Source organism: Centroberyx gerrardi, chromosome 19, assembly GCF_048128805.1.
Source record: "Centroberyx gerrardi isolate f3 chromosome 19, fCenGer3.hap1.cur.20231027, whole genome shotgun sequence".
In the NCBI taxonomy this organism is placed as follows: domain Eukaryota; kingdom Metazoa; phylum Chordata; class Actinopteri; order Beryciformes; family Berycidae; genus Centroberyx; species Centroberyx gerrardi.
The window spans coordinates 11,160,555-11,178,934 of NC_136015.1; the positions used below are offsets into that span (position 1 = coordinate 11,160,555).

Genomic DNA, 18,380 nt, shown 5'->3' on the forward strand with positions numbered 1-18,380 from the left:
CGCCACCTATTGGTGATCCGTGGACTGTAACACATAACACTAAACTAAACTCTTGAAATGGAGTGAGATAAAAACCCAGCTGTGAGTTACCAAACCCACCTGCCTGAGCCACCAGGCCAAAGACGGGGCCTCGGGTGGACAAATGGAGGCTAATTGTGCAGTGACTGGGTGTAACGCTGCACTGACACTCCCAGTTAGAGCAAAAATGAACTAAGCCGGATAACCAAAGCAAGCATACTGCATGTAATATTTAGTAGATGCTGTATATGTTGTCAAAAGCTATCAACAAGTGTATTCAGACACACAAGAAGATACTGAATGCATCTTTTAGTGGCCGCTATACTGAATTAAAATGGAAAAAAGCAGAAAGCAGCAGGAGAGGAAATTACTGTCACAGGACATTTAAAGCCTAGAACATTTTGCCACTTTACACACACTACACTCTTCAGATTTCTCACATTACCCGCCAGCAAGGAGACACAAACTAATGCTGGCTGTGTTTAAAGAGCAGTAACAATGTCATGCAATGTTTAGACAGTTTATCTAACACTAGCTCATTAGTAAGTGGACTGTACACTGTAGGCATATATGGTGTAACCAGAATGAATGTGAGGCACTTGCTACTTCTTGCTGGTGTTTACTGAGATGTATGACTTAGAAAGCTTAATTAGCTAGCACTAATTAGGTAAGGGTTGGTAGCAGTGAAAAGTATCAAGCAGCTAAGTAATAGTGAAGGTCAGTCACTGTGGAGTCTGCCTGGTTAACATCGCTAAGTACCAAGACAGCAGTAGACGATCCACTGGTGACACTGAGCAATCAACCTATATTCACTTTGAAGCCATCTTTGTGTGTGTGTGTGTGTGTATGTGTGTGTCTAAATAATTAGAGAACTTTCATGTAATGATTGCGCTCTCTTTCATTCATACTCACACACTCACACCACCTGAAACTTCCTCTCCACAGCAAGACATCATTTCAGCCCGATTTAAACACAGGGGGCAATTTAGCAGCCAGACGGTATTAGTCAAAGGTTGCATAAGCATTACAGGAACTGAGGGAAGGGAGAAGAATCATTACTGCTGCAGGAAGGATAGCCATCTTCAGCTTTCAAGTTGCATTAAAAATTGAATATGTTCACCCTAGTTATTAACACTGCCTCCTCCAACATCTCCATAGCCTACATTCTGGTTAAAAGTCGCTTTCAAATGCATGGGAACCGTGATGCCAAATGTTGAGATACTGTTAGCGGGTTCTCCCTAATGATGGCTCCACAGCTGTCAAACTCCAGTGTGTGTGTGTATGTGTTTTTGTATTTCTGTACTTATGAGGACTACTTAATAAAATCCTCGAAAGTGAGGATATTTTGCTGGCTATTTTGGATTAAGCGTTAAGATTAGAATTAGGATTAAGTTTGGGTTAGGGTTAAGATTAGGCATGGAGGGTTAAGGTTAGAGTTAAGGGTTAGGGAATGATTGTAGTCAATGAAGGTCCTCAATATATTAATACAAGCGTGCATATATGTGTGTGTATGTTAATTAGGGATTCCGTGCATGCATGTGTATGCACAGGCATTGACACACACAACCAAACTCACAATCATGCACTAAAAATTCACACACACACACACACACACACACACACACAAACAAACCGCGTCCCTGACATCTTTCGTATGGGCCACGGTCTCGTAGCAAGACAAGGCAATTAGCCGTGAGATGAGCCTGTGCCAGGCATGTGTCAGCGATGCCAATTAGGCAAGACTACTGTGGCAGGAGAGCGGAGCAGTCACTCTCTACTCTGATACCACAGCGAGTCTATATGCCGCTTTTCCACCGCATGGTACCCCACAGCAGATGACTCAGGAAGGGGAAGGGTGAGAAAAAGAAGGGGAGGTGGTGGCAGTGGTGGTGGGGGGGGGGGCTATGCTCTATTTCACACACTGACGGCTGTGTGTTTGAGTGGCCAAGCGTGTGTGTACAGTATGTATGTGCACACATAGATTGCCCACCTGTTGAGATGGTGTTTCCATCAGTGGCAGTGGGAGATTGGCACTAGTTTGGTGAAACACGTCACATACACATCCACGTATATGATTTCACCATAAAACAAAAAGGTATTCCAGATGAATTTCCATTACCTCACTGTGAGCCAGTATCACTGCTTTTAAGATTGTACTGTGGAGGGTTTTTCTCTTAGCACATCATTGTCAAATGAAATGTGATTAAAAAAAAACCCCACTGATAATACATTCAATGGCCCCTGTAAACTGCCCTCTATTATTAGCATATTTCAATATTTCTCCTCCATCTCACTTTTGATGCATAATGTAACATGGATTCCACAATCCAGCCTCAGAACTCCCCATATTGAACCAGATCAAAGCATGAAACCAATCACAGGGGCTCATTTCTGTAATGGCGACAGTCTTGCTTTGTTGCTAGCATTCAAAGTGTGTAACCACATACAAAAACAACTTCCAACTCATGCGGCGGTAATTTTCCTGGAAAAACCTGACATGTTTTTTTTTTTTTTTTTTTAAATCACTCCCAAACTTACTTTTCAGCTGAAAGGGAGGCAAATCATTGCTTTCTTCAAATGTCAAAAAATACATGCATGCATACTGGGAAGGGATGAATAATGTAACATAGATGGCGGGAGGTTTTATATTTACCACCACCAAAGACCTGTCTGGTTCTGTATCTGGGGGAAATCCGGATGGAGGGAGGGGGGGGGGAGTGATAGATATCTGCTAAAAAAAAAAATTAATTGCAGCGGGAAAGAAAGCCATCAGTCATAAATGGCTGCAGGTGGAACACCCATCTACTGATAACTGGATTGAAACTGTCTCAGTGATCTATGTGATGGGAGGACTTTTAGTCTTCTCTAGATAGAGAAGTTTCTGAGAGAAAGTGGATAAAATGGATAACTCATACATCTCAGTAAGGTTTTGTTTTTGTTTTTTTGGTCTCTCCTTCAAATGTATATATGTATGTATAAGTGCACGTGTGTGTGTGTGTGTGTGTGTGTGTGTGTATGTGTGTGTGTGTGTGTGTGTGTGTGTGTGTTTATGCAAGTCTGCAAGTCTATTATATATATATATATTTATATTTTTTCATGAATTTATTGATGTATTTATACTTTGTCATTTCTTTAAACATTTTTATTATATCTTTTGAGTTTTATGTTGAATTATTAATTTACTTATTTGCTTATTTACTCATTTATTTTGGATGCATGCCATTGTATTTCACCTCTCTTTTGTACATGGACCTGTGGAATTTCAATTCAACAGTAAGAGATTTTCTAAATTTAGATACAAGATGTTGGCTAGCAACTTTGTCCTTCAGTTGTTCTTTGTGTTGGAAATATACGATAAAGATTACAAGTTTGTATTGATAAGCATGCTGAGAAACAATACTGCGGATTTTCTGCCTGACCGCGCGCTGGACCAATTACCCTCGCTTTACCCACTAGGAGCCCGCAGGCTCAAAGTTAGCTTTGTCAGAGAGAGAGAGAGAGAGAGAGAGAGAGAGAGAGAGAGAGAGAGAGAGAGAGAGAGAGAGAGAGAGAGGGGTATGTGCTCTTAGGCTTTACAAACCTGTAGGTCTCACCCTGCCACAGGCAACAGAGTCTAGACCATCCTCTCAACTAAACAGACAGTTGTGTGGGCGACTGCCAAAAATGTCAACAGGAGGGAGGTGGGGGAGGAGGGTGGGTGTATGAAAAACAAAGGATAAGAGGAGGAGGTGTGGAGGGAATGGATGTGGCAAAGCAGTAAAAAAAAAAAAGAAAGAAATGCTGAGAGAGCAAGAGAGAGGCAAGAGAGAGTAAAAAGCCAGTGAGAGGACGAGTGAGAGAAGGAAAGGGGAGAAATCTGCGATGGAAAGAGGGAATACAGCGAGCAGAGGGGACAAGAGCTGTTGTCTCCCACATGTGTCCATAAATAGCACCTGTTGACAGGCCAGCTCTCAGGTCTGGAACCTGCTAGCACCTGACTGCCCTCAGTATGACGCCCACTATGAAAATGTCCCTCCTCTAGCTCCGGGAGCCAAACAGAGGAGGGGTCATTGACGTCACAGGGGCCTGCCATCAGGGTTCAGGCACCAAAAAAAACACACTGGCCTGGTTGTCACATATTCTCACGTTGCATGCGTGACCCCACCTTCCCTTCTCCTCCGAGCTTCATCTCCCTCTCCACTGGCCCTGCAGTTCACAATGACCGGAGCTTTTCACATGTGGCAATCTGGGTCTTGAGAGGCCCTGTCCTTGTTTTTGTTATAAACTGCAGTACCCAAAGGAAAAGTACAAACAAAATTCCTATAATAGTTAACTCAAACACACAAGACAAATGTATAGTGGAGTAAAACTGGCCCCAGGAGTCCCTGAGCAAAAAATAGAAAAGCTAGACAACTATTCTATTCAGATTGGGATTAATGATATGAAAATATTCTTGACTATATTTTTGTTTTACATACAGCCACCTGGACCATGTAGTTCCTAAACTGGCGCTCAAAGCCGGAGGAAGGGTTATTAGGGTCATCCAGTCAAAACGATAAAATTCCCAGTCATGCAAGAGTAATTTGCAGTAATGCTGAAAGTGCTCTTGTACAGTATATCATTACAGATGCTGTGTTCGCAGCACAGATGGATGCACGCAGCAATCGTAGGTATCAATTAGGCATGGCATGGGGTCGCTGGCATTTGTGGGGACGTGTGTGTGTGTGTTTGTTTATTTGTTTGTTTATTTATTAGGATCCCCATTAGCTCACGCTATAACGTCAGCTAGTCTTCCTGGGGTCCGACACAGAAAACACACGTTTTAACAAACAATTATATACATTATATACATTCAGACAACACATTACTTACAAAGATCCATCATCAAATCTTTAGACACTACAAAAAAAAATTTAAAAATTTAAAAATTTAAAAAAAATCAGCAAGCAAGATGAGTCATCTACTGTTCATTCACACAGTTAATTGTAATAAGTACTCTTTTATTGTTTTCTTGAAAGCGGCTCTGGTATTTGTTTTAATAACGTGATTTGGTAAAGTGTTCCATCCTGTAATGGCTCTGTAAATTACAGTAGACTTGAGGAGATTTGTCCTAAGTCTAGGTGGTAAGAGATATCCTAAACTGGCCTGTCTGGTCAGATAGTTATGTTCGCTTCTGATGTACACTAGTTGGTCAGACAAATACTGTGGTTTCTTGTCATTTAAGACATTCCTGAAGAAGATCAGAAGACTGGATTGTAATCTGTTCTCTACAGGAAGCCATGAGAGGTTCCTGTGCATGTGAAAAACATTTGTGCGCATTGAACAATGGAGAGCTAATCTGGCGGCTTTGTTTTGAGCAAGTTGGAGTTTTTTTAGATCTTTCTTAGCTGCGGATGACCAAATGACTGGACAGTACTCAAGGTGTGACAAAACTAAAGCTTGGATCACTTGGTTCAGAGTGCTTGATGTTACATACCTAGAACATTTCCAGGTAACGGCAATGCTCTTACCCATTTTAGTTGCGATATTATCAATGTGTTCAATCCACGTAAGTCTAGCATCCAACACAGTGCCAAGTAGCTTAGTCTTTTTAACTTGTTCTACTGGCTTTCCACCAAGTGATAAGCTTAGTTGGGGATTACTGACCAGCATATGTCTAGGTCCAAACACCATACATTTTGTTTTAGAAATATTCAGCACTAATTTGTTCTTACTTACCCACTCAGCCACTGTTCTGAGCTCAATGCTCAGTACATCGGTTAGCTCTTGATATGTTAATGCTGCACTGTACATAGTTGAATCATCAAGAATATAGGAGAGTTCCCAAGCAACTACCCTGAGGAACCCCACATTGTAACTCTTTGCTATCAGAAAAGCTACCATTGAAGAACACTCTCTGCCTTCTCCTGGACAGGTAACTCTCCATCCAGGACAAAGCAGTGAATTTAAAACCATAACATTTGAGTTTTCCAAGCAACAGACAATGATCAATAACATCAAAAGTAGCACTAAAATCCAACATCACCGCCCCCGCCAGCCTCCTGTCATCCATGCTCTTTAGCCAATCATCAGTCATTTGCGCTAATGCTGTGCTTGTTGAATGCCCTTCTCTATATGCATGCTGGTAGCTCGTAATCAAACCGTTACTTGAAAAATAATCTTGGATTTGAACATATACAATTTTCTCTAATAATTTACTCAGCACTGGGAGAAGACTAATAGGGCAACTATTGGGACCAGTGAAGGCAGATCTATTATCCTTAGGCAGTGGAATGACCTTTGCCTCTTTCCAAATCTCCAGGCACACACCATACTCTAAACACTTATTAAATATATGACATACTGGAGTGGATATATATTTGGCTGTAATTCGAAGTAATTTGCCATCTAGATTGTCTGTACCTGGAGATTTGTCGTCAGAGACATAACAGAATAACAGATACACATAACAGAACTTTTCAACATATTCTTTTTCTACATGGTGGAACTCAAACATGCACTGCCTTTCTTTCATGATACAGTCTTTTATGATGGTTTGTGACACTGAGTCATCTGTTACACTCATGGCATTTCTCAGTTTATCAACCTTGCTTGTAAAGTAGTTATTAAAATACTTAGCGATGTCACGTGGTTTAGTAATAAATATACCTTCTCTTTCAATAAAAGAGGCAGGCACATTCAAAATCCTCCCCATGATATTATTCAGAGTTCTCCACAGTTTGTTTCCATCATTCTTAGCCTCATTAATTTTAAGCTTATAATATTCCTTTTTTTTTGCATTTATTACGTTTGGTCACAGCATTTCTTAGTTTACAATAACTTTGTCTGTCAGATAGAGTACCAGTTCTATCTGCAGCTTTTTTAGCATCATTACGCTGGGCCATCAAGTTCCTTAGTTTATCATCAATCCATGGTACACCATTTGACCTAGCAGTCCACTTTCTCAATGGGGCATGTTTATCTGCAATACCCATATATAATTTCATAAACACACTCAGTGCTTTCTCCGGATCTTCTTCTTTACATACATTCAGCCATTGCACACTCTTAATCTCTTCTCCAAATAACTTCTGATTGAACCCTTTGTAAGACCTTCTATATTTTATCTTAGAGCCAGCCTTAGGTATTTTGGTTTTTCTCATAATTGCCACCAAGTTATGATCACTACAACCCAGTGTTACCGATACGTGTGTGTGTGTGTGTGTGTGTGTGTGTGTGTGTGTGTGTGTGTGTGTGTGTGTGACTGTGTGTGTGAGAGAGAGAGAGATAGGCTTAACTTACTGCTGCCTGTTGTCTCTTCAGCTTGTCTCTGTACTCCTCTAACTCCTGCAGGTTCAGCTCAGGTGGGAGTTTCTGTAAGCACACATACACACACGGACACAGGACATACAAACTTATCATATGTATTATGAAACAATACATCCTCCTACACACATGACAGCATCTGAGGCTTGTCTAGAAACATCCACAAACAAAGCCTGTAAGCTCATCTTACTTCTACAGCATACACACACCTAACACTTCCAAGAACTCAGCCTTCAACAGAATAAAGGTTCCTGGTAGCCATGTATGCCTGTGAGAAAACCAATCAAAGCAGAATTATGGTAGAAACATTGCTCTAAAACTGTTGCTCAAAGCCATACGAGGGGTTTCATTTGTCTCTAGGGAGCTAATCTTCACTCCTGCGCATCTTCGGTCTCACAAATATCTCACTAGCCATTCCAAAGCGCTTAAGCTTGTTTAGCTGGCGACAGAAGATGGCTAGCTCTTCCTTCATTAAAAAAAAAAATTAAAAAAATAGAAGAATTAGCTCAATAAACACGCTTCACCGCATCATAAGTCAAATTAGTAAACGAGGTGGAGGATGTTATCTAGTAAACAGCAAACAAACTCTGCCAGGAAAAAAGAAGATATTACGAATCCGAGGCCCAAAGGATGATAGGTAATTACTTTCCCCTTGACTGAGAGTCTCATTTCAGATGGTGTAGCGATACCAAGCTAAATCTAATGAGATTTCACACCCTTCTTCTGTTGAGCGGATGCAATCCATCAATCCGGAAGTCGATGGTATCGGCAGAAGCGTGCGAGACCGCCGCTCAGGTGAGAGGGGGCTTTAACTATGCCAGTCAGACCGTGTTCAAATCACATCAACCATATTTATTCACATTAGAAATGCAATATTGCTGTTATCGGAATCGCTCAAACGTGGTGAGAATGTGGTGCGATTATTAGTTTACTGAGGCGGGGGGGTGGGCACTTCGGAGTGAGTCTGTTGTAATCATTTTACAGGTGAGTGGTGCTCATTCAGTGATTTCATACCTGCACTCACTCACTCATTAATTTATTTATTCATTCATTCATACGGAGCATCTGACCTCCAGTTCGTGCTGCACCATGTCAAAGGAGTCGTTGGAGAAGTAGAGCTCCTCGATGCTGTTGATGATCTCCTGCTCTGCCTGGGGGTCGATGGGCTGCTCCCTTAGCTCCCGCAACTCCTCCTGAAAGAGAGAGAGAGAGAGAGAGAAAAAGAGAAAAAGACAGAGAGGGAGAAACAGAGAGAGAGAGAGAATCTAAAAATGTCCTTGAACGAAGCACTTCAGAAAGATCCAGACTCATTGAGATGCATAGAGAAAACATCCAAAACACAGAATTACATCATTTCCCTAACAACGAAAACAACAAACAAAAACTTGAATGGAAACATTACAAAAAGTACATCAAAAGAACGAGAGAGAGAGAGAGAGAGAGAGAGAGAGAGAGAGAGAGAGAGAGAGAGAGAGAGAGAGAGAGAGAGAGAGAGAGAGAGAGAGAGAGAGAGGATGATAGTGGCAAGGAACGATACAGTGGGGAAAAAAGAATAAAGAGTAAAAAGGAGAAGAGATAGGAACAAGGGGAAAAGAGGTGCAGCTAGGAGTTGAAGGAGAAGGGCAAGGGTGAAGGACAAGGTGCGGAGAGAGGAGAGAATAAGAATGAGGCAGAGAACAAGGGGCAAGGAGAGGGGAAGGGGAGGTGTGGAGTGGGAAAAAGTGGAAGAGAAAACACAAGGGGTTTAGCAGAAAATTGCAGCTTGTTTCGTTGGACGGCTGTCACGGGTGGAAGCAGGCAGCCTTGGGAGGAAAGGAGAGAGGGAATGAATGAGCCAAAAAAGAAAAAACAACGGAGAAACCTGTCCAGCACATCTCTGGGAAACATCAGAGCCGTATCGATTAGCGCGCTGTGCATCCGTTGAGGCTTATTGCTGCGGTGAGTCCTTTAGATGAAGAGTTTTAAACCCACTTCCCCGGAAATCCCCTCGACTGCCTTAATGAGCAGAAGTATAGGCACAAGTCAATAACACTGATGTTGCACTATACAAAGTGGAAGGTTGATAAACAATGGATCAGAGTGGAAATATCAGAAAAATACCTGTGCTGATGAAAAGGCCTGTGAAAATGTCATACTACAAAATGATCTCAATAAAAGGTATTATCTTGAGAATTATTAATAAGATGAAAACCTTAGGAGGAGGATTTGACCAGGATGGTGATGCTGATGTATCACTGTCAGCCATGACTGTTATATGTTTAACACACACACTTCCTCTATAACGGCGTTCGCTTCCCAATGAGAGGGCTTCCCTTCTGGGGAAAATAAAACATCAATGATGACAGAGAGAGAGAGAGAGAGAGAGAGATCTGGGGCTGTTTGTTGTTCAGCCTCCCGACACGTTGCCAGTTATTGCAGTGGTCACGGTAATAACAATTAGGGGCGGTCATCATCATTATTGTTGTTTTTACCGCAATAGGCCTATATAGTAATACCAGGTATTGTCCCATCCATCCCTAGAGGCAAGAGCCATATCTCATGTTGTGCGTCTTTAACTTGCAGGCTTCCTGGTCAGAGATCCTTCATTTAAAGTGTTTGTCCTGAATTCAGCGGAGTCTAGCCATTCGCTCAAGGCTGGGATCAATACATCAAGGCATCAGCACATTAAGGCATAATATCGCTAAAAATAGAGCAAAAGCTTTAGAAGGAGGTGAGCTAGGATGGAGGCGGAATTATATCGGATAAATCCTATCCATACGTCCCTCATCCGTCCATATTCCACTAGATAAAATCTGGGCGCCTATGGAGGCTTGATCTCTCATAGAGATCTCCACGCATCACATATCAACCCATATTGACTTCACAAGATAGCCGACACTGATCATGAAAACCTTGTTACACACCTGTCTAGTCACAAATAGTTTCCCAGGCACTATCTGTAAGAGCCGTGCACCAAGGGAATGAAGCGTGCCACCCATGTAACTGACTCTGTGCACACGTGTGTGTGTGTGTGTGTGTGTGTGTGTGTGTGTGTGTGTGTGTGTGTGTGTGTGTGTGTGTGTGTGTGTGTGTGTGCTGCTAAGTGACAACTACGTGCGGCTATGTCCTTGTGAGCAATTTTAATTGACATGGGCAGATAAATTATTTAATAATGTGTGTATGTGGCGTAATATAATTTAATTTAATTCACTTCAGTTCAATTCAATAAACTTTATCCCTTTGTATAAACTTTATACAAGGTAATTGGGAGGATGGAAATAAAGCATTACAATTTGTTTGTGTATGTGTGTGTGTGTGTGTGTGTGTGTGCTCGTTCAGGCAGGCGTGTGTTTGAGGCAGGTAAAGAAGCCCCTGGGGAATGTGTGGGTGGAGTGTGTGAGAATGAGAAGGAGGTGTGGAGGTAGAAGATCACGCTCCCCCATGAGAGGGGTGGGTGGGAAATGAGCTCGAGAAAGAGAGCGAGAGAGAGAGAGAGAGAGAGAGAGAGAGAGAGAGAGAGAGAGAGAGAGAGAGAGAGAGAGAGAGGGAGGGAGGGAGGGAAAGGGGGGAGAGAGATGAGGTGGATGACTCACTCGCAGAGAAAGTTAAAGCAGAAAGAAAAAAGGCCGAGGATGGAGCGGAACAAAAGAGCGTTCTGCCTTTTTTCTTTCTGCTGCGTCTCTCCCGTGAAGCCACTCCATTATTGTTCAATTCACCTCTGCGTCTGTATCGGCCTCTCTTCCCTCTGCCTGTCTCAGCCACCCACCCGCCGTGACGCGCAAACACTTCTTTAAAAACGCTAATCATCTCTGAGTGAATGACTCATCCAAGTGTTACCTGAGGTTAAATAATTCCCTGCCGCTGCACGGGCACAAAACAAAATAAACGCCCCTCTGCCTGCGAGAGCCCCACGTGTGAAACCCAACATCAACCAGCGCGAGGCTTTGATCAAACTTCACTTTGAAGGACGAGGGACAAACAAACCGCCCTCCCCTCCCCAAATAAATGAAAGTCTCATCTCGTGGCGGAAATTAGAAATCTATTTGCATCCAAAGTGTGGGGCGTTTAACAAGCCTTATCAAAGAATCAAAGTGGGTATTCGGCTCAAGTGCTGATTGAATGTGGAAAACCACAGCGCGGGACAAAAAGGTGCTCGACAACGCTGGGCCCTGATAAACAATAGTGACTGGATAAACAATGGGAGGTGACTGGAAAACCCAGGGAGACGCATGGAGAGAAAGGCAGTGGGGTGAAGAGACGGAGACGAGGGCCAATTATTTCCACTATGGAATCATTCATTAGTTCAACAGTACAAATCAAAGCCTCCTCATTGTAATCGGTGATGAATATTTATGGAGGCCTAACTGGGGATATATTCTCATCAGCTCCTAAACAAGGGTTTAACACAGTTGTCTTCTGGGATATTAGGACACAATCACAGCAACAACAATATCACATCCAGGCTACAATACTGTTTTAAGGCTGCTGTGTTAAAGGGTAATACCGCTGAATTTCAGCTTTGAAATATGTTAGTATTCATAGTATTCTGTTCCATCACCGCACAGTGACACAGCCATCTTGGAAGGAAAATAAAAGGTGATTATAACAAATTAACAGCTGATGAGAATCAAATGACAGCCACAGCCAATGAGCTGTGTATATGATAAAGCACCATATTGGTAGGAAATGCATGTGACATCATGGGGATACTATGAATAGAGGAAAAGGATGATTTTCTGTTGGTACGGTTACATTTTCTGGCTTGGAACTGACCCACTGTAATATCAAGCTACTTTGAAATTGAAAAAATGGAAAAGTTGTATACATTGTATCCGGTTCATTGTTAACAGAGGAGCTCCAGGCTGTACATTTGTATGGCATCACAGATTAGACTCTTGGATGTCTAATTTTTAGCTTTTGCCTTAAGCCATTAACATATGTGAACTGTGAAAGTGAGCCGAGTTCCCCCTCAAGATAGCCTGTGAACTGATCTGCTATATATGAAACTGCCCTCGTCTTCGCTTTAGGCTTTGCCCTTATCTTAAGAAAATGCGTATTTTAGACTGGGGTATTTGGTCAGTCATGTTAGGCTCAACTCATGAGGTAATATCAACCAGCCTGTGCAGCCACCCGCTGCAAATGAGTGCCTGTTGTATGATCAGAGTAATCATCCACCCACACAATAACGCAGATAAGAGAGGCGTGTGTGTGATGGGTAAAGTGAGGGTGACCCCTATTGGTGGAAGAGGGTAACTGCATGGACTGCCAGTATTGACAGCAGGGCTAGACAAGACACATATCAAGTATCCAAGGCTCAAAGGAACTGAAGCCTCCAGGAGTCCTGCTGCTTACCTTAAGGGAGATATCACCTACAAAGAAAGCCCTTAAAGCCAACTGCCAAAGAGGGACAAACAGTTTTGAACAGATGGGACTGGGAGGAAAAAAGGGTATCAAAGATATCAAAAGGTAATTTGATTTATTTATTTATTTTTTTTTACTGTGAACCCTACAAAGCACCACATACTGTCTCAGGAACCCAGAGAGATTAACAAAGGGAACAAAAATATCAAAGTTATTTGCAATAGCTTGAGGCATCAATTAAATTAAAAAAAGGATTAAAAATTCTACCAAAGTTGTGAGTTATGAAAAAGTCTTGGTATCAAAATTAGCAGTTCATTTTGATTTTATTATATACTTCTGTGTGACATACCAAAGGATAAAACTAATTTCTATCATTGCCCAAGGTTTGAATGCTATAGATCTGTCTTTTTAATCACATTCTTTGAAATTATCTCACATTGAAATCTTGGATAAAGGTTTCTGTCCTGTCAGAAATGTGTCAATAGTGTGTCACTATGGGGTTACCACTGCACTTCATGTCATACCATTTAAAAGCCAACGGGGTTTCAATATGAACAGCCACAGGGCATCAGGTACAAGGAAGCAATTGAATGTGGGAGATGGGATTTTCTTCACAAGAATGGTTTCAATTGGGGGTTAACAGCTGCTATAGCCAAGAGCTTGACCTCTATAACATGCACACATACCCAGCACTGAGATATGTGAATGGGCCCAAGTCAAATGTTTCACTTCAACAGCTATACTGAATGACACTAGATAAAAGAGAATTACGCATCAGCAATCTGCAATTCATTCAGTCTTGGACCTAACCAAACAGGGCAAGCAGGTAGACCTACGAGAGATTTAGAAAAAAAAAAAAATCCCCCTCTCTCCGCCTCTCACACTCTTAGACTGTTAGATATCATCAATCTGTCATGTTCAATACATTCCAGGAGGTATTTAGTGATGAAGTGTTGTAATTTACTTTTATGGTGTACTCACTTTCATTCAACATGTCTCATCTACTTCTGCTTACAAGTGTTTTCCTACATTTCCCAGAATAACTTTCAACAACCCCCAGAGATGAACTTGTTGCATTCAGTCAACAGTGGGCATATAAATATAGCTAGCTAGCATAATGCATTGCATTATGGTCTACTGAGGCTACTATTGGTGGAGAAATTGGCTCTGCCTCTTCTACGATGGATTTCTCCCAGTATGATTGTTGAACCTCTGTGCAAAATAGTGAGTCTAGAAAAATGTGACGTTTATTGTTTGGGACCATATGTTTTAGATAGACCAAAATTTGAATACTATCAAACTCTATTGTAGCTACATTGGAAATATCTCAATGTGACATCACATTATCTATGTTTGACCCAGCTGTTATCCTCAGGAATAAGAAAAATACACCAGAAATGCAAGGTGTTTTAGTGTGGATTTTTCCTTTAAAGACACACTGTACCTCCTCATTCTCGCTTTTTTCCCTCTGTCTTCTCTCCCACACACTCACAAACACTCACACACACCACTCTACTACAACAGGCTGACTGATTCATCTTTATCCTTCCCTGCTCATTATTCAAACACTGTCAAAACCCCTCAAGCCATACCAAATGTTTACCGGGGTTAGCATCATTTGTCAATCATCCCCGCAGCAGTTCTCTCCCCTACAGTGAGCCAGATGTTACTTTCAACTCCTGGGGGATGATAAATGGTTCGAGCCACAGCTAAAACAGTTGGAAAAACATGGACGGTGTGATACATTATATTCAACACCCTTGCATATGTAATATCATCATGCATGCACACACACACAACCACCTTGGTTTGACCCTCTCACCCTGTCAAGGCGTGCAGTGCTCCTTAAAAAAGGAGTGGCCATGATAGAAAGGATTATTCCCTTTTTTTAATCAAGAGGGACCATAGCCTTCTTTATGGGTGTTTATAATGCTAGACCTGTGGGACTCCCATTTCATCTTTCTCAATACTGCACAGCCCAGCAACAAAGTAAATAAAGTCCATGTATAACATCATCAGATAATAAGCTCCATGTTTTGGTTGAACACACAATGGCAGGTGTTTGCAGTCCACACTCAAAGGAGACCGCATTCATGGGTCTCTACTCGTGACATTGAGGGTATGAGTCCATTTGTCAAACTACGACATGTCACACCTTCATGACTGATTTACAGTAGATCTTGGGGCCATGATTCCAGCAAGCAGGGAGTTGAGCTTTACAGGCCTAAAACCAGGGTGTGTGATTACTGCATATCCAGTTTGGCCACATCAACTGATACCGATCAGAAAGATATCCCTCCTATGAAAGAGACTGATCTTTCTGGAGACACTGCCGTTGGCTTTCATACAGGCTCCTATTACAACTGGAGAATGACTGCTCTTATCTTATCTAGGCTAAGTCTGTGTCAATGGTTGGGAGCATGGTCTGGCAATAGCCTTGAAATATCTTCTACAAAACATTAGGCCTATATGATACTGAAATAAGGTTATTATAAAATATCATTGTTGTCCCTCATAAACTCATACTTGCACAGCACTGTTTCCTGGGACAGTAACACCTAGCACCAGCCCTACTTCTGAAAAAAAAATCATTGTTACACATGAGACTTTCACAAGAGTCAGCCTACATTCTGTGTTCACAAAGAGCTGCTCTCTTTTGATTATGTTTTTTCTTGTGACAACAGGGCTTTTGGAATAAGTGGCAGATGGTCTGAAAAGATGAAATGACATAAAAGCAGTTCCTCTTGGCTAATTATTTGCAGTATGTTTCAACCTGGGCAGCACACACTCAAGTGACAAATCAATCAAGTAAGCCTGCTTACCAAAGAGAAAATTCCACTTACATGAAAGTGTTCAGACCAAACAGGTGACAGGGGTGACAACCCAAACAATGTCAACCGCAAAGGACCATTTACTTTCCCTGTGACCAGCACGTTTCAAGTGTAAACCGCAACACATTGGAAACATAATGTGCGGCCATCAAATGCCAAGACTTTAGGAGGGGAGAAATTAAATGTCTAGTTGAATTGACCTGGCTGGGATCACCCAGCACTGCGGATAAATGGGGTTGGTCACTTTCCAAATTCTATTCAGACACATTAATAGAAGGTCATTCGTACAAGGCAAAGTCAAAGCAAAGCTAGCAACTTGCAATGTGCAGAGTGCCAAGTAAGTGACTTTGTACATTATATAGAGCTATTTTGCTGCTTCTCACTCTGAGTGCTCTTGATAAATTGAATGTGTACATCTGGCTAATGACAAATGCTTCTTGTGACTAACCAAGACTGACTGCATTTTCCAAAATGTTGAAATACCATTGCAGCACACAGCACACCATATTTCATGCTGATGGGGGTGGGACTGATGTAAAGCATGTCGTTTGCTGATAAAAATGAGTCACCTCAGTCTTTTTCCACTAATTTCTAGGAACAAAGGTGGAAGTATGATGTAATCTACTACAGAGCAGTATAAAATGTACGATAATGAATAGTGGGTACACCACTGACACATTAATAACATCCTGACTCATCCAACCTTACTATCTACCTTTTTGATAGAATTTTGATAGAATTGCTTTTGGACCTAAAAAAAATAGTTAAGTCAACAAAATAGTTACTTTATATACAGCAAAAGTGGAGTGGATAACATGGCATGTCAAAAGTGTGTTTAGAAATATGCAGGTGCCATGTTGACTTTCACTGTGTCTTTAATAGAAGAATAGCAGAAAAGTTGTCTTCTCTGTTTACCTGTCTTTCTGTCTCCACATCATACCTGACAGCAACACTATTACATAGCTAGCATTTCACTATTCAGACCTGTCTACTTAATGAAAATAGTTAAGTATTAGAGCTGGTCTATTCTATTCAAGCTCTATGATGGTGAAACAGATTGCTTTCATAGAACATACAGCCCAGACCAATGCCTCATTCATTATTTAACACAGAAAGAGCGACAGCTGTTGCAGCCTTTTCATGAAGCTTACCTTGCTTGGGATCCTCAGGTTCTCCACAGGACTGAGGTCTGCCATGCTCTCTTGGGGGCTTTTCAGGCCCTGTCAAAATAAAACAAACTTTTAGACTTTATAGCCTTCACAACAAAGATTTCACTTACGAGTGAAAAAGCCCAGCGAGTACCTAACAGACTCAGTGAAAGATGTCAGGTAAGGTTTTTCACTTGAAGCTTGCTCCCAATGTCACACAGCTTGCCATGTAACATCACACTACTGTGCTGCAGCGCACAAATACAGCGAAAACTGGACAGATTTCTGAAAGCGATAGCCTGTTATTCGTAGGTTAGCCAAGCTGTCTAGCATTACTGCTTTGCAAGTTGAGCTGAACTTCCCTCACCGCCCACATTTTCTATTGTTGTGCCCTGTTGTTGTGGCTAATGATGATCTCTTACAAGAGAGACGTGCATGTAACGGGCCATGCATATATCTTATTTTAATGTAGAGCAAAAGGGCTGTAAATAAATTGCAGCCGTTGAAGTATTATTGCTGTTAAACTTGTTGTTTGTGTCCTCTAATCTGTCAGAGAATGAGCTGTCAAACTAGCCAGTTAGCTTAGCTAGCTGGTATGCTAGCTGCAGCTGTCAGAGCCAACCGTTACACAGGTCAAACCCCGGAGACTCGCTTCACTCACCTGCCGGGCCATCAGCGACTTGATCTTCTGCATCGTAAATCCAAATCTGGTCCAGTGGCCAAATAACTGAATGAACACAGTTTTGTTTTAATGTCAACGGTTCGGCCCCTGCACTACGAGAGGGAAGCCATGGTTGCCCGTCACGTGATTGGCACAGGACCCGGAACAAATACAAAGCATCCTGGGAAAGGTAGTTTATTGTAATGAGCGTATGTGCGATTTATTAACCATTATCTTAATCTTATTATTTTTGAAAGCTGTAGAAAAAGGTTTGTTTAAATTAGAAATAGTTGGCCACGTTGCTCTGTTTACACTAAAAAAAAAAAGGTGTAAACACTGCCAAAGCAATATCATTGCGACATGTATTGCTATCACACACCACTGGATGGTAGTAATTTACCCTAATAGAATAGAATAGAATAGAATAGAATAGAATAGAATAGATAATTGGGAAGGAACTTGGGTTATTTGACCTGACTGTTCTAAGTCTATCAAGTGTCACTTCCCAGTGTTTACTGCCTTGCTCATGGGCAGCAAATACAGCAGGTGGTATAATGAGTAACCCAACCCACTTCCCTTCAGATTAGATTGCAATTACCTTAATGGATTCCCATTTCAAGAATTACATTTAAATTGTATTTGTCTCTATCATATGGCAGCTTTTTGTTGCATGTTGTGTTATTATATACATATTATCTCTCTACATATATGCCTTTGTACTTAATTGTTTTAAGGTAGCACTACACAATTTACCAAGCCACATTTCCTTCTGAGAGCATGAGTGATGATCTCATCATCTCACGGCATGCATGCCACAGCGCCACATATAGCATCATCCCTACCAGGCAGTTTGAACTGGCTCCTCAATGGAAACTGTTCCAAATAATTATGAAAAGGTGCGTGCAAACCCATTGAGCCTGCTTTGTAATTGCCCCCTTGGGTGTTGTTTTGAGCAGCGCTTGGTTAAAAGCAGGCAGCATGCAGCAGACAGCAGGCACCATGAGCTCTAGTTCCTGCTTAATGATGCCTCGGGCTATTTCCCAGTCAAATGAAGGTGAGGTAGCTCTCCTTAGGTGAATTTACTCCACTGTTGTTTGT

At 41.7% G+C, this 18,380-nt stretch overlaps 1 protein-coding gene across 1 annotated transcript in view; it reads right to left on the reverse strand.

Moving 5' to 3' along the window:
• Nucleotides 1-17,420, reverse strand: part of vps50 (VPS50 EARP/GARPII complex subunit) — a 107,153-nt gene extending 89,733 nt beyond the window's left edge. The window contains exons 1-4 of the mRNA XM_078290457.1: nt 17,283-17,420; nt 16,625-16,693; nt 8,373-8,495; nt 7,279-7,350 (exon numbers count right to left, since the gene is read on the reverse strand). Coding sequence (XP_078146583.1) covers nt 7,279-7,350; nt 8,373-8,495; nt 16,625-16,693; nt 17,283-17,315 — 297 coding nt within the window. The 5' untranslated portion in view covers nt 17,316-17,420. The remainder of the gene's footprint in view (nt 1-7,278; nt 7,351-8,372; nt 8,496-16,624; nt 16,694-17,282) is intronic.
• Between the last annotated feature and the right edge of the window lie 960 nt (nt 17,421-18,380).